This window comes from Salvelinus alpinus, chromosome 28 (genome assembly GCF_045679555.1).
Source record: "Salvelinus alpinus chromosome 28, SLU_Salpinus.1, whole genome shotgun sequence".
In the NCBI taxonomy this organism is placed as follows: domain Eukaryota; kingdom Metazoa; phylum Chordata; class Actinopteri; order Salmoniformes; family Salmonidae; genus Salvelinus; species Salvelinus alpinus.
Window position 1 is genome coordinate 47,536,289 of NC_092113.1, and position 12,694 is coordinate 47,548,982.

The window sequence follows — 12,694 nt, forward strand, 5'->3', positions numbered from 1 at the left end:
TCATGGTGCCATTATTATTCATGGTGCCATTATTATTCCTGGTGTCATTATTATTCATGGTGCCATTATTATTCCTTGTGCCTTACTTCCTGGTGCCATTATTATTCCTGGTGCCATTATTATTCCTGGTGCCTTACTTCCTGGTGCCATGGGTCTTATTCATTAGTGAAGAAGGAAGAACCGTCCCCGTTTTCAGCCCGCTTGCTTCTGATTGGTTCCTAGTGATTCGACCCTGGTTTCCACCTCCGATATTGCTGTGTATGTACTCAGTAGTTATGTAAAAAAAGAAAAATATATATATTTAGATTTATTTCCTCACCACAGCGTTTGAACCACTTGGAGGAAGTTCACTCCTCTAGTACGAGCACCTCCAGGGCTGGGACCCCTATGACCGACACCCCCAGGACAGGCACTCCAGACCTGGACCGGAACCACACCCCTGATGGCCTCCCTGGAACTCCCCAGAGCACCCCACAGAGTCAGGCCAGCTTCCCGCACATCACACAGTCCCCCACGGTTGTTATCCACATCAGCCTCCCCACCACCCCTAAGCCATCCGTGGCCAGTGGCTCCCCCTCCCTCCGTCTGGAGAAGATCTCCCCACAGAGACTCAGTTCTGTGGCCTCTTCAAGCCGAGACGTGGTCATCCCTCGTCTGTCTCAGTCTCTCCTGCCTCTCAGCCCGACCAAAAAACAGCTCCTTCAGTCAGGACTACAACCGCTCAGCCCGACCAGGAATCAACTCTCTCAATTAGGACTACAACCGCTCAGCCCGACCAAAAACCAGCTCCTTCAGTCAGGACTACAACCGCCTAGCCCAACTAAGAATCAGCTCTCTCAATTAGGACTACAAACCCCAGAGAGGCACAGAAAGGTAGTAGTGATCCGTAAACCGGATGTGGATCTGGACCCGATCACCTCCCCTCCCCCTCAGCACCTTTCCCTGGTGACCCAGTGGACCCAGCAGTGGAGTGGGTCTAATATTGTGCTGAATGGACACAGAGAAATGGACGCAGAGAAACCAACTTGTACAGGTAGACATGGACAGGTAGAGTCAGTGGAAGTAACGTCCCTTAGGCCAAGGTCCTACGGTGAGAGGATTCAACAGATGAAAACAGCCAATGACAAAGATGGTGAGTCCTTTTTATTTCTCTCAATTCTTTTGTATTTAACAAGCCAGGATAGTCCTCTCAGTAACACTGGCTTATCTTTCTCAGAGGGGTATACTACAAAGCAGGATCGAGGACTTAGCCAGCTAACTTCCCTGAATATTCTGAACAGAGTGGCTGCAGATCAGACAAAATCAAAAGATTCCTAAGCTTCTGCATACGTGTTGCTTCTACTTTAGGCAGGAGAGGTCAGGCTACTCTGGTGAATGGTGCTCGTTTTTTAATAAAGTTATATAAAAGCTGAGATCACATATTGATAGTCTTCTACGTACAGTATAACTGTCAGACAACAAAAACAAAACACGCACATTTATCTCTCGTGTGGCCAGAAGTCGACAACAACACGTCCCACAAGGCATAATACACAGGTAGGCTATGCTACGGTCTGTTAGCAACATAGCTCTAAAATCCATTCAGGTAGGCTATGCTACGGTCTGTTAGCAACGTAGCTCTAAAACTCATACAGGTAGGCTATGCTACGGTCTGTTAGCAACGTAGCTCTAAAACTCATACAGGTAGGCTATGCTACGGTCTGTTAGCAACGTAGCTCTAAAACGCATTCAGGTAGGCTATGCTACGGTCTGTTAGCAACGTAGCTCTAAAATTCATTCAGGTAGGCTATGCTACGGTCTGTTAGCAACGTAGCTCTAAAACTCATTCAGGTAGGCTATGCTACGGTCTGTTAGCAACGTAGCTCTAAAACTCATTCAGGTAGGCTATGCTACGGTCTGTTAGCAACGTAGCTCTAAAATCCATTCAGATAGGCTATGCTACGGTCTGTTAGCAACGTAGCTCTAAAATCCATTCAGGTAGGCTATGCTACGGTCTGTTAGCAGCGTAGCTCTAAAACTCATACAGGTAGACTAGCTCGAAACAACACTGTATAACTCAACACCATCTTTAAAATATATCCCCATGAAACCGATTGATATCATGCAGATGCTGCATGGACGTTTCATTGATAAAACTTGAGGAATTCTCATTCATGAATGACCGTGAGAAATGTGAAGAAGACTACACACACACACACGTTGTGATGTAGGCTTGGGCGGTCTACAGTGGTTGATCAACTAAAAGTTTTGAGATTACGCTGCGGGATTTAGAGGTAATTTGTAGTTTAGTACTGTACCCTGCGTCACTGCTTCATTACTCCAGACCACCACCAGGGGGAGTTAGAGCACTCATTATGCTTTTGGGTCCCAAGGCGCTAATGTGTCTCTAACTGATAATGAATGGGCGACACAAACCTAAATAGAAACTGATAATTGTGACTTCAAAATTGAATTTGAATGAACTGAATGAGGATGAGGAAGGTGATTGAATTTAGAACAATTGTAGTAAAAATTGCTCTTCCTCTGTCCTGCACCCACACCTGGAAAAAATACACTTTAAAAAAATAATTGTTGTTTCTACTTTGTCAGAAGAAGCTTTAACTGGACCTATATATTATTACTTACTAAAACTGTTGTTACACTGTAAGGTTTTCATTCTGAGAAACTAAAATGTTATTTTTATATTGTTAAAATATATGTGTTGACCGAAATATAAGCAGCAAGTGATGTATGCTAACTGAACAAGTTGCTGGTGCAGTCATATAGCCTCGGGAACTTACACATACAAAACGACAACTACATCCCACCTGCCCAGACCCACATGCTCACACCCGCATTACTCTCCGCCACATGGCCTCAAACTGCATCTTTTTTGTTTCTCTCCGTCGCACACTCAAACTTTCAACATTTAGACAATAAAGCATTTTAAAGGCTGACTTTGGTTGAATTTCAGTTTTATGTATACGTTTTTTTTTCTGAAGATGAGTGACGAGAACTATCGTCCAACCAATCTGGTATCTCACTGCACCCTTATATGCCATGTCTTGATTTATATTTAAAATAAATATATATATGCAGACAGATTAAAAGTTAATTTCCATTGTAACACTTCTGCCAAATTTCTAACTCCACCCATAACTTTTGGACGTTATAACATTTCCCAGAAGGATTATTATAATCTAATGGTAATCTAATTTACTGCCGGTCTAAAACCTATGGATTTAACCTTCTAAATGAATGATTATATTGTAGATAGAAGCCGCCTCTTAATGAGTTCTGAGAACCAGTCCGTTACCCAACAAAATAACATACATCTATTTAGCCTAATTGTTTTCATGACTACAGACAGTAGGTTATTATTTATCTTTTTCCTGCGTTTAATTTAATTTGTCTGCATGTCTATTCAACATTTTGGCTAAAAATAAACCATGCCATGCAATGTAGCACATTTGACAACTCAAATCGCATTTTTAAAGAGCCTTCTAATATTAGACAACAAATAAGTCGCTGCAACCACACATCCGTCTGTAGGTCTTTATCCTTTAGAACCAGGTTAGAGGAAATTAACAAGATTCAGAAGTATTCTTTCACAATAGCTGGCCTCGTATTCTTTCACAATAGCTGGCCTCGTGTTCTTTCACAATAGCTGGCCTCGTGTTCTTTCACAATAGCTGGCCTCGTGTTCTTTCACAATAGCTGGCCTCGTGCTCTTTCACAATAGCTGGCCTCGTGCTCTTTCACAATAGCTGGCCTCGTGCTCTTTCACAATAGCTGGCCTCGTGCTCTTTCACAATAGCTGGCCTCGTGCTCTTTCACAATAGCTGGCCTCGTGCTCTTTCACAATAGCTGGCCTCGTGCTCTTTCACAATAGCTGGCCTCGTGCTCTTTCACAATAGCTGGCCTCGTGTTCTTTCACAATAGCTGGCCTCGTGCTCTTTCACAATAGCTGGCCTCGTGCTCTTTCACAATAGCTGGCCTCGTGCTCTTTCACAATAGCTGGCCTCGTGTTCTTTCACAATAGCTGGCCTCGTGTTATCTGTAGTTTTGAGCTGCACTGTCCCACTCTGTGGTGGATAACATCCACTCTTCTTTATGTAATGAGCTGTAAGGCACAACTATCCTATTTTTTTTTTTAAATCATCAGTCCACATGTCAAGTGTCATTGCGCCATTTTGTATTTACCTAAGTTCTCTCTCAACTCTGGGACTACCCGCCAGCTGATGTTTTCTGCCTGATGCAGGACTCTAGTGCGATAGGAGAGAGACTGAAACATTGACACCTCCAGTAATTTTACAAAAGGATAGTCTAAAAGCTCGGCTAGGTGTGGAAAATCCCCCAATTTTGTGCCACAGTTCAGACTACTGATAGATGCTGCGGTCAGTCAGGGTTGAGGTTAAAGTGTAGCCTAAAGGTTAACAATACGGCAAACTTCAAATCAAGCTTTATTTGTCACGTGCCGAATACAACAGGTGTAGACCTTAACATGAAATGCTGACTCACAAGCCCTTAACCAACAATGCAGTTCAAGAATATATTTACCAAATATACTACATTTAAAAGTAACACAAAACAATAATGAGGCTATATACAGGGGGTACCAGTACCGAGTCAATGTGCGAGGGTACAGATTAGTCGAGGTAATTTGTACATGTAGGTAGGGGTAAAGTGACTGCAAAGATAATAAACAGTGAGTAGCAGCAGTGTAAAAATAAAATGGGGGGGGGGTTAATTTTAAATAGTCCGGCTGGCCATTTGATTAATTGTTCAGCAATGTGATTTTCTGGATTTTTGTTTTAGATTCCGTCTCTCACAGTTGAAGTGTACCTATGATAAAAATTACAGACCTCTACATGCTTTGTAAGTAGGAAAACCTGCAAAATCGGCAGTGTATCCAATACTTGTTCTCCCCACTGTGTGTATATATATATATATATATATATATATAGCCATCAAAAATAAGTGTATATATTAAAAAAATACTGTTTATCTTATTTTCCTGTAATTAGCTATTCATATTTGTGGTAATGTAGGCAATTTATGCAAATGATTTTACCTCTCTCCATTACCAAAATTACATTATTGCAAGCAATTATTATATTAGCAAACAATTATTGTCAATCCTCCTATATTGTCCCTAACATCTTTTACTCCCTCGCAACAGTTGTGGGACACCCACATACACACTCATACACACTCAACCCTTTCCCCCCACAACAACCATAAACTGAGATTCTCAACAGTTGCACCATCACAGAGCCCAACTCAAGAAAGGTCTTGATTTACGAATGCATATACAGTTGCAGCTGTAAGAGAAGGCCTGCAAATCTGAGCAAAAAAATGGGTAGAAAATGGGGAGATTTTATTAACCGTTGTCACGTCCTAGATGATGGAGGTCAGATATACCCCCTTACCCTGAAACATCCACAACATGGTCCCCCGTAGTGACCATATTCCCAAGCATGTCCATGCAGTCAGACCTTTGATTTTGTGCCACCAGGGCCACAATAATATACCCCCTCTCTGAATGTCCGAGTGTGACCCCCTCCCCATGGGTTACTGCGGCTAGTGTTGCCAGCACTGCCACTGCCTGGGTGGGGACACCCCACCCCCTCCCAAAGGGTTACTGCAGCTAGCGTTGTCAGCACTGCCACTGCCTGGCACCCCACCCCCCTCCCAAAGGGTTACTGCAGCTAGCGTTGCCAGCACTGCCACTGCCTGGGTGGGGGCACCCCACCGGAATCCCCACCGGCTAGGTACAAGGTCGTCAAGGTTCTCATTAGCAGCTTTGAGAATTTCCTTGTATATTATGCTCTCCCTTTAGGGGGCTTTGGCTTTGCAGGACCAACCCTGTCAGACAGGCTCAGCATCTTGAGGGGGCAGTGCTACTCTAGGACTCTGACTGCATTTTGGCTGCATACAGACCGCTTACAGCAGGCCCAGACAACAGTTAGGGACTTCTCCTTAGTGTCTGGGTCATTCAGGTGGGTGTATAGGGTAAAGGGTTGTGAACCGTTCCATCAATATATGATGTATAATTCTTTTTCTTTTTTTAAAAATGTTCCCCATGAAATATTCCATTCCAAAACATTCCGTATTTTATCAAACGGGCAGCAACCCTAAGTCTAAATATTGCTATTACATTGCACAAACTTCAATGTTATGTCATAATTATGTAAAATTCTTGCAAATTAATTACGGTCTTTGTTAAGAAGAAATGGTCTTCACACAGTTCGCAACGAGCCAGGCGGCCCAAAATGCTGCATATACCTTGACTCTGAGAAGTTAAGTCCCTAGTTAACATATATTCATGTTAGCAGGCAATATTAACTAAATATGCAGGTTTATTTTTTTAAACTTGTGTATTGATTTTAAGAAAGGCATTGATGTTTATGGTTAGGTACGTATTGGTGCAACGACAGTAATTTCTTCACGAATGCGCATGTTAAATCACCCGTTTGGCGAAGTAGGCTGTGATTCAATGATAAATTAACAGGCACCGAATTGATTATATGCAACGCAGGACAAGCTAGATAAACTAGTAATCATCAACCATGTGTAGTTAACCAGGGATTATGTTAAGATTGATAGTTTTTTTTGTAAGATAAGTTTAATGCTAGCTAGCAACTTACCTTGGCTCCTTGCTGCACTCGCGTAACAGGTGGTCAGCCTGCCACGCAGTCTCCTCGTGGAGTGCAATGTAATCGGCCATAATCGGCGCCCAAAAATGACAATTACCGATTTACGAAAACTTGAAATTGGAACCTAATTAATCGGCCATGCCGATCCAGACTCCCAGGCTAGCAGTGAGTTAGTGGAGCTAACGTGATGCAGTCCAGACTCCCAGGCTAGCAGTGAGTTAGTGGAGCTAACGTGATGCAGTCCAGACTCCCAGGCTAGCAGTGAGTTAGTGGAGCTAACGTGATGCAGTCCAGACTCCCAGGCTAGCAGTGAGTTAGTGGAGCTAACGTGATGCAGTCCAGACTCCCAGGCTAGCAGTGAGTAAGTGGAGCTAACGTGATGCAGCCCAGACTCCCAGGCTAACAGTGAGTTAGTGGAGCTAACATGATGCAGCCCAGACTCCCAGTACAGGCTAACAGTGAGTTAGTGGAGCTAACATGATGCAGCCCAGACTCCCAGGCTAGCAGTGAGTTAGTGGGGCTAACATGATGCAGTCCAGACTCCCAGGCTAGCAGTGAGCTAGTGGAGCTAACATGATGTAGTCCAGGCTAGCAGTGAGCTAGTGGAGCTAGCATGATGCAGTCCAGGCTAGCAGTGAGTTAGTGGAGCTAGCATGATGTAGTCCAGGCTAGCAGTGAGTTAGTGGAGCTAGCATGATGAAGTCCAGGCTAGCAGTGAGTTAGTGGAGCTAGCATGATGAAGTCCAGGCTAGCAGTGAGTTAGTGGAGCTAACATGATGCAGTCCAGGCTAGCAGTGAGTTAGTGGAGCTAACATGATGCAGTCCAGGCTAGCAGTGAGTTAGTGGAGCTAACATGATGCAGTCCAGGCTAGCAGTGAGTTAGTGGAGCAGACCGGGGGATCTATAGTAAAGGGTCTGCTGCACTGATACCCAGGCTTGATCCGTGAGACACATTTTGACAGAAGTTTCCCGAAAGTAACAAATTCTAGTACCGACCCGTTTTTCATGTTCTAGTATCAAAAAAGTACTGACGTTTCGGTATACCGCGCAACACTAGTGCTGCTCCGGAGACCGTGCTGTTCTTCCTTCAGACAAGCATGCGTTAAAACGTTGTTCATTTGCACAATGTCTCTCGTTCACATTGGCTTGTAAATAAACAAACCTCACAAAAAAATTATATTCTACCTATAGATGTATAACTTTATGAGCTGGATTGCCTGTCGTTGCCTTTGCGCTCGTTTAGCATATTTAGCTAGCAGCCGCTATGGAATTTCGCTAACACTTGTGCAATTTAGTTTTTATTCTGGTAAAGATTTTTTTTAAACAAATGCAGAAGCTTCGGGACATTTAGTCCGGGAAACAAAGGTCTTAAAGTCGGATCCACTATTCTGAATGAACCTTTTAGAACCAATGAATGGGCTTGACAACCAGAAACACATGTAGAAGTTAAGAATTCTTAATGAACCAGAAAATCACAAGTCATTTCTGGTAGTTTATCAAAGTTAGCTGGTACAATCTGTAGTGTACCCCCAGGGATGCTGGGATTCCTGACCACGGTGTGTGTGTGTGTGTGGAGTACTTGAAGGTGTGGCAGTTATAATCTAGAAGACAATAGTCAACTGTAAATCTTTGTTACTTGTTGGTTCAAATTAGTCTCGAGGACCATGTGAAAAAAAGTCACTTTGAGTGGCTGTAGTTGGAGTGTTTCTCCATGCGCGGGGCATCTTTGTGTCTGTTTGGTTGTTGAAGTATTTGTGTTTTTTGTGTTCTCCAGCTGAGAAGAAACAGTCCCCAAGTATTGTGTTCAGAAAGGTAAGACCGACCGAACATGATCCATCTCTGCCTGCCTGCTGAACTGTCTTTCCCTCTGCATGTGTTGGCTACTCCTGTTCTGCTAGTCTGTTCTCCTGGTCTGATTTGGATAAGCATCCTTTTAATTCTGTGGCTGTTAACTATCTTCTGTAGTATCCTCCCTGTCCTATGTTAGTGTAAGGTGAAGTTGCCCCTAAGACATTGATCCTGAGTCAGTTTAGCATTTTCTACACTAATAGTTAGGTATGGTGGAGAGGAAGCTGATCCTGGATCACCCCACAATGTGTGTTGGTCCTGATGCACATTTTTTTTAGTTGCAGCAGAATCAGGGTCTTGTCAGTTGGTCCAGTCGTTATACGGCCACCGGTCTGGCAGGGTCTGTCAGTTGGTCGTTATAAATCAATAAAAAGTAACACAATAAGAATAACATAACGAGGCTATATACAGGGGGTACCGGTACAGAGTCAATGTGGAGGCTATATACAGGGGGTACCGGTACTGAGTTAGTGTGGAGGCTATATACAGGGGGTACCGGTACAGAGTCAATGTGGAGGCTATATACAGGGGGTACCGGTACAGAGTCAATGTGGAGGCTATATACAGGGGGTACCGGTACTGAGTTAGTGTGGAGGCTATATACAGGGGGTACCGGTACAGAGTCAATGTGGAGGCTATATACAGGGGGTACCGGTACAGAGTCAATGTGGAGGCTATATACAGGGGGGTACCGGTACAGAGTCAATGTGGAGGCTATATACAGGGGTTACCGGTACAGAGTCAATGTGGAGGCTATATACAGGGGGTACTGGTACAGAGTCAATGTGGAGGCTATATACAGGGGGTACCGGTACAGAGTCAATGTGGAGGCTATATACAGGGGGTACCGGTACAGTGTCAATGTGGAGGCTATATACAGGGGGTACCGGTACCGAGTCAATGTGGAGGCTATATACAGGTGGCACCGTTACCGAGTCAGTTGAGGTAATCTGTACATGTAGGTGGGGGCGAAGTGACTATGCATAGGTAACAAACAAACAGTGAGTAGCAGTAGCGTCCACTGTCCGCGATAAGAGACGGGAAAAAGGCCATAGTTCCATTGAAAGACTCTGCTGAGGTACAGTAATAATTCATTCCAAGAAACAACTTCCAACAGATTTGAAGGTATGACATATAAGTTATGAGGTGGGTAGTTGTAGGTAGTAGATCTTGGTGAATATTGCTGGTTTTGTAGTTCGGTATCCCACTGTAGTATTGTGTTGTCGTGTTAGTGTGAGCTATAATGTTTAAATTATCGGAACGTTCACTAAAGGGGGAGGGGATTTAAGGTTCGCTATTGAGGGAGGACTGTGAGGGGTGTGTTTCAGCTGTTGACAGTTGGAAAAACTCTACCCCGTCACTTCCACAACCTGTCTCTACCCTATTCATCCCCTGACACGATATATATATAGTCCTGGAAGACAAAGAGAAATGAAGTGAAAGACAAAAGTACAGAAAAGTAAAAGAAACACGGCTATATAAGGAGTAGGGACTCTGGTTGCCTAGGGCACGGGTAGCAACCGTGGTCCTGGACTTCCTGGTACCCTCATGGTTTTAGATTGGTTCAATCTTAGAAGACCGGATGTGTTGAAATTAGTCAATCGCTGAAGTGATCTATTAGCTTTGTAGCTCAGTGTAGTGCCTAGTCGGGACACCATCCTGCTCTACGTGCAGCACTCTAGGAAGCGTATCCCTGAGCCATTTCCGTGATTACGACACAAGAGGGTCTATCACCGTTTCGGAGCGAACTAGAGCTGTTGTCACACAGGGTGTTGAAGACGGGCTGAGTTCACCACAATAAATGCATTTGAATATTTCTATGTTTTTAGAAGGTGTCGATTTGGTTTCTAAGGCAAGTGCAGCACAGGCGTTGGGCTATTTGCGCTGCAGGAATCGTTGTCAGCTCACTAATGAGAGGGTCTAGAACCGAACCTTGCGGGACGCCACAATAGTTGTAGAATAGAATAGTTCTTAGCGTAGCGGTTGTTTCCTTATTTACCGTTTTTCACTGACCGCCAGATTCCAGACTAATCCATGCATGGGTTAAAGCTGTGGGTTAAAGCAGTTAATTTATTTCTACTAACTAGCCTCTTATTAACCTTTACAAACATGAGTGCAAACCGCATGTTTTTTTACCTTAAAAAAATAAATAATTTTAAATCAAAGTGATTAATTTAGGCCGATGGCAACGGGATGGTTATCTGGTAACGGGATGGTTATCTGGTAACGGGATGGTTATCTGGTAACGGGATGGTTATCAGGTAACGGGATGGTTATCAGGTAACGGGATGGTTATCTGGTAACGGGATGGTTATCTGGTAACGGGATGGTTATCTGGTAACGGGATGGTTATCTGGTAACGGGATGGTTATCTGGTAACGGGATGGTTATCTGGTAAAGGATGGTTATCTGGTAAAGGACGGTTATCTGGTAACGGGACGGTTATCTGGTAACGGGACGGTTATCTGGTAACGGGACGGTTATCCGGTAACGGGACGGTTATCCGGTAACGGGACGGTTATCCGGTAACGGGACGGTTATCCGGTAACGGGACGGTTATCCGGTAACGGGATGGTTATCTGGCTGTAATATGATATGATAGGGTTGCAACATGCTGCTCACTTACCCAGGTTTCCTGGAAATCCCTGATTTTACTGGAACGTTGGGAAATGTAATCACGTTCTGCAACCCTACTAGAAGTGCAATAGTAGATGGCACCCTATTCCCTATATAGTGCACTACACTGTGGGCCTGGTCAAAAGTAGTGCACACTATACGGATTCGGGTGCCGTTTGGAACTCAAACGTAGTGTGACTGTTGTGCTGGTCGGTCTGTTCCTCCCATCTTCCCTTCCCGTAGTGTGCTGTAGTGTGACTGTCTTGTGCTGGTTGCTCTGTCCCTCCCATCTTCCCTTCCCGTAGTGTGCTGTAGTGTGACTGTGTTGTGCTGGTCGGTCTGTCCTCAGGTGGGAGGGGATAAATGGGTTCTAGGGGGGAAACGACTGGAGTTCAAAGAAGAGGAATTCGGCAACAGCGACGCGACTCCACTTTACGCTAAGGTACGCTTTATAACCTGACTCCACTTTACACTAAGGTACGCTTTATAACCCGACTCCACTTTACACTAAGGTACGCTTTATAACCCGACTCCACTTTACACTAAGGTACGCTTTATAACCTGACTCCACTTTACGCTAAGGTACGCTTTATAACCCGACTCCACTTTACGCTAAGGTACGCTTTATAACCTGACTCCACTTTACGCTAAGGTACGCTTTATAACCTGACTCCACTTTACACTAAGGTACGCTTTATAACCCGACTCCACTTTACACTAAGGTACGCTTTATAACCTGACTCCACTTTACACTAAGGTACGCTTTATAACCTGACTCCACTTTACGCTAAGGTACGCTTTATAACCCGACTCCACTTTACGCTAAGGTACGCTTTATAACCTGACTCCACTTTACGCTAAGGTGCGCTTTATAACCTGACTCCACTTTACGCTAAGGTACGCTTTATAACCCGACTCCACTTTACACTAAGGTACGCTTTATAACCTGACTCCACTTTACGCTAAGACACTCTTTATAACCTGACTCCACTTTACGCTAAGGTACGCTTTATAACCCGACTCCACTTTACACTAAGGTACGCTTTATAACCCGACTCCACTTTACACTAAGGTACGCTTTATAACCTGACTCCACTTTACGCTAAGACACTCTTTATAACCTGACTCCACTTTACGCTAAGGTACGCTTTATAACCCGACTCCACTTTACGCTAAGGTACGCTTTATAACCTGACTCCACTTTACGCTAAGGTACGCTTTATAACCTGACTCCACTTTACGCTAAGGTGCGCTTTATAACCTGACTCCACTTTACGCTAAGGTACGCTTTATAACCCGACTCCACTTTACGCTAAGGTACGCTTTATAACCTGACTCCACTTTACACTAAGGTACGCTTTATAACCTGACTCCACTTTACACTAAGGTACGCTTTATAACCTGACTCCACTTTACACTAAGGTACGCTTTATAACCTGACTCCACTTTACACTAAGGTACGCTTTATAACCTGACTCCACTTTACACTAAGGTACGCTTTATAACCTGACTCCACTTTACACTAAGGTACGCTTTATAACCTGACTCCACTTTTAATTCCACGTGGAATTAGCATTCATCCTCCTCCTATG

General features: G+C 44.1%; 1 protein-coding gene across 1 annotated transcript in view; it reads left to right on the top strand.

Moving 5' to 3' along the window:
- The window catches only part of mbd1a (methyl-CpG binding domain protein 1a), a 43,575-nt gene that overhangs the window by 3,243 nt on the left and 27,638 nt on the right, over positions 1-12,694 (top strand). Inside the window, exons 4-6 of the mRNA XM_071373330.1 lie at positions 325-1,132; positions 8,413-8,450; positions 11,452-11,544. Coding sequence (XP_071229431.1) covers positions 325-1,132; positions 8,413-8,450; positions 11,452-11,544 — 939 coding nt within the window. The remainder of the gene's footprint in view (positions 1-324; positions 1,133-8,412; positions 8,451-11,451; positions 11,545-12,694) is intronic.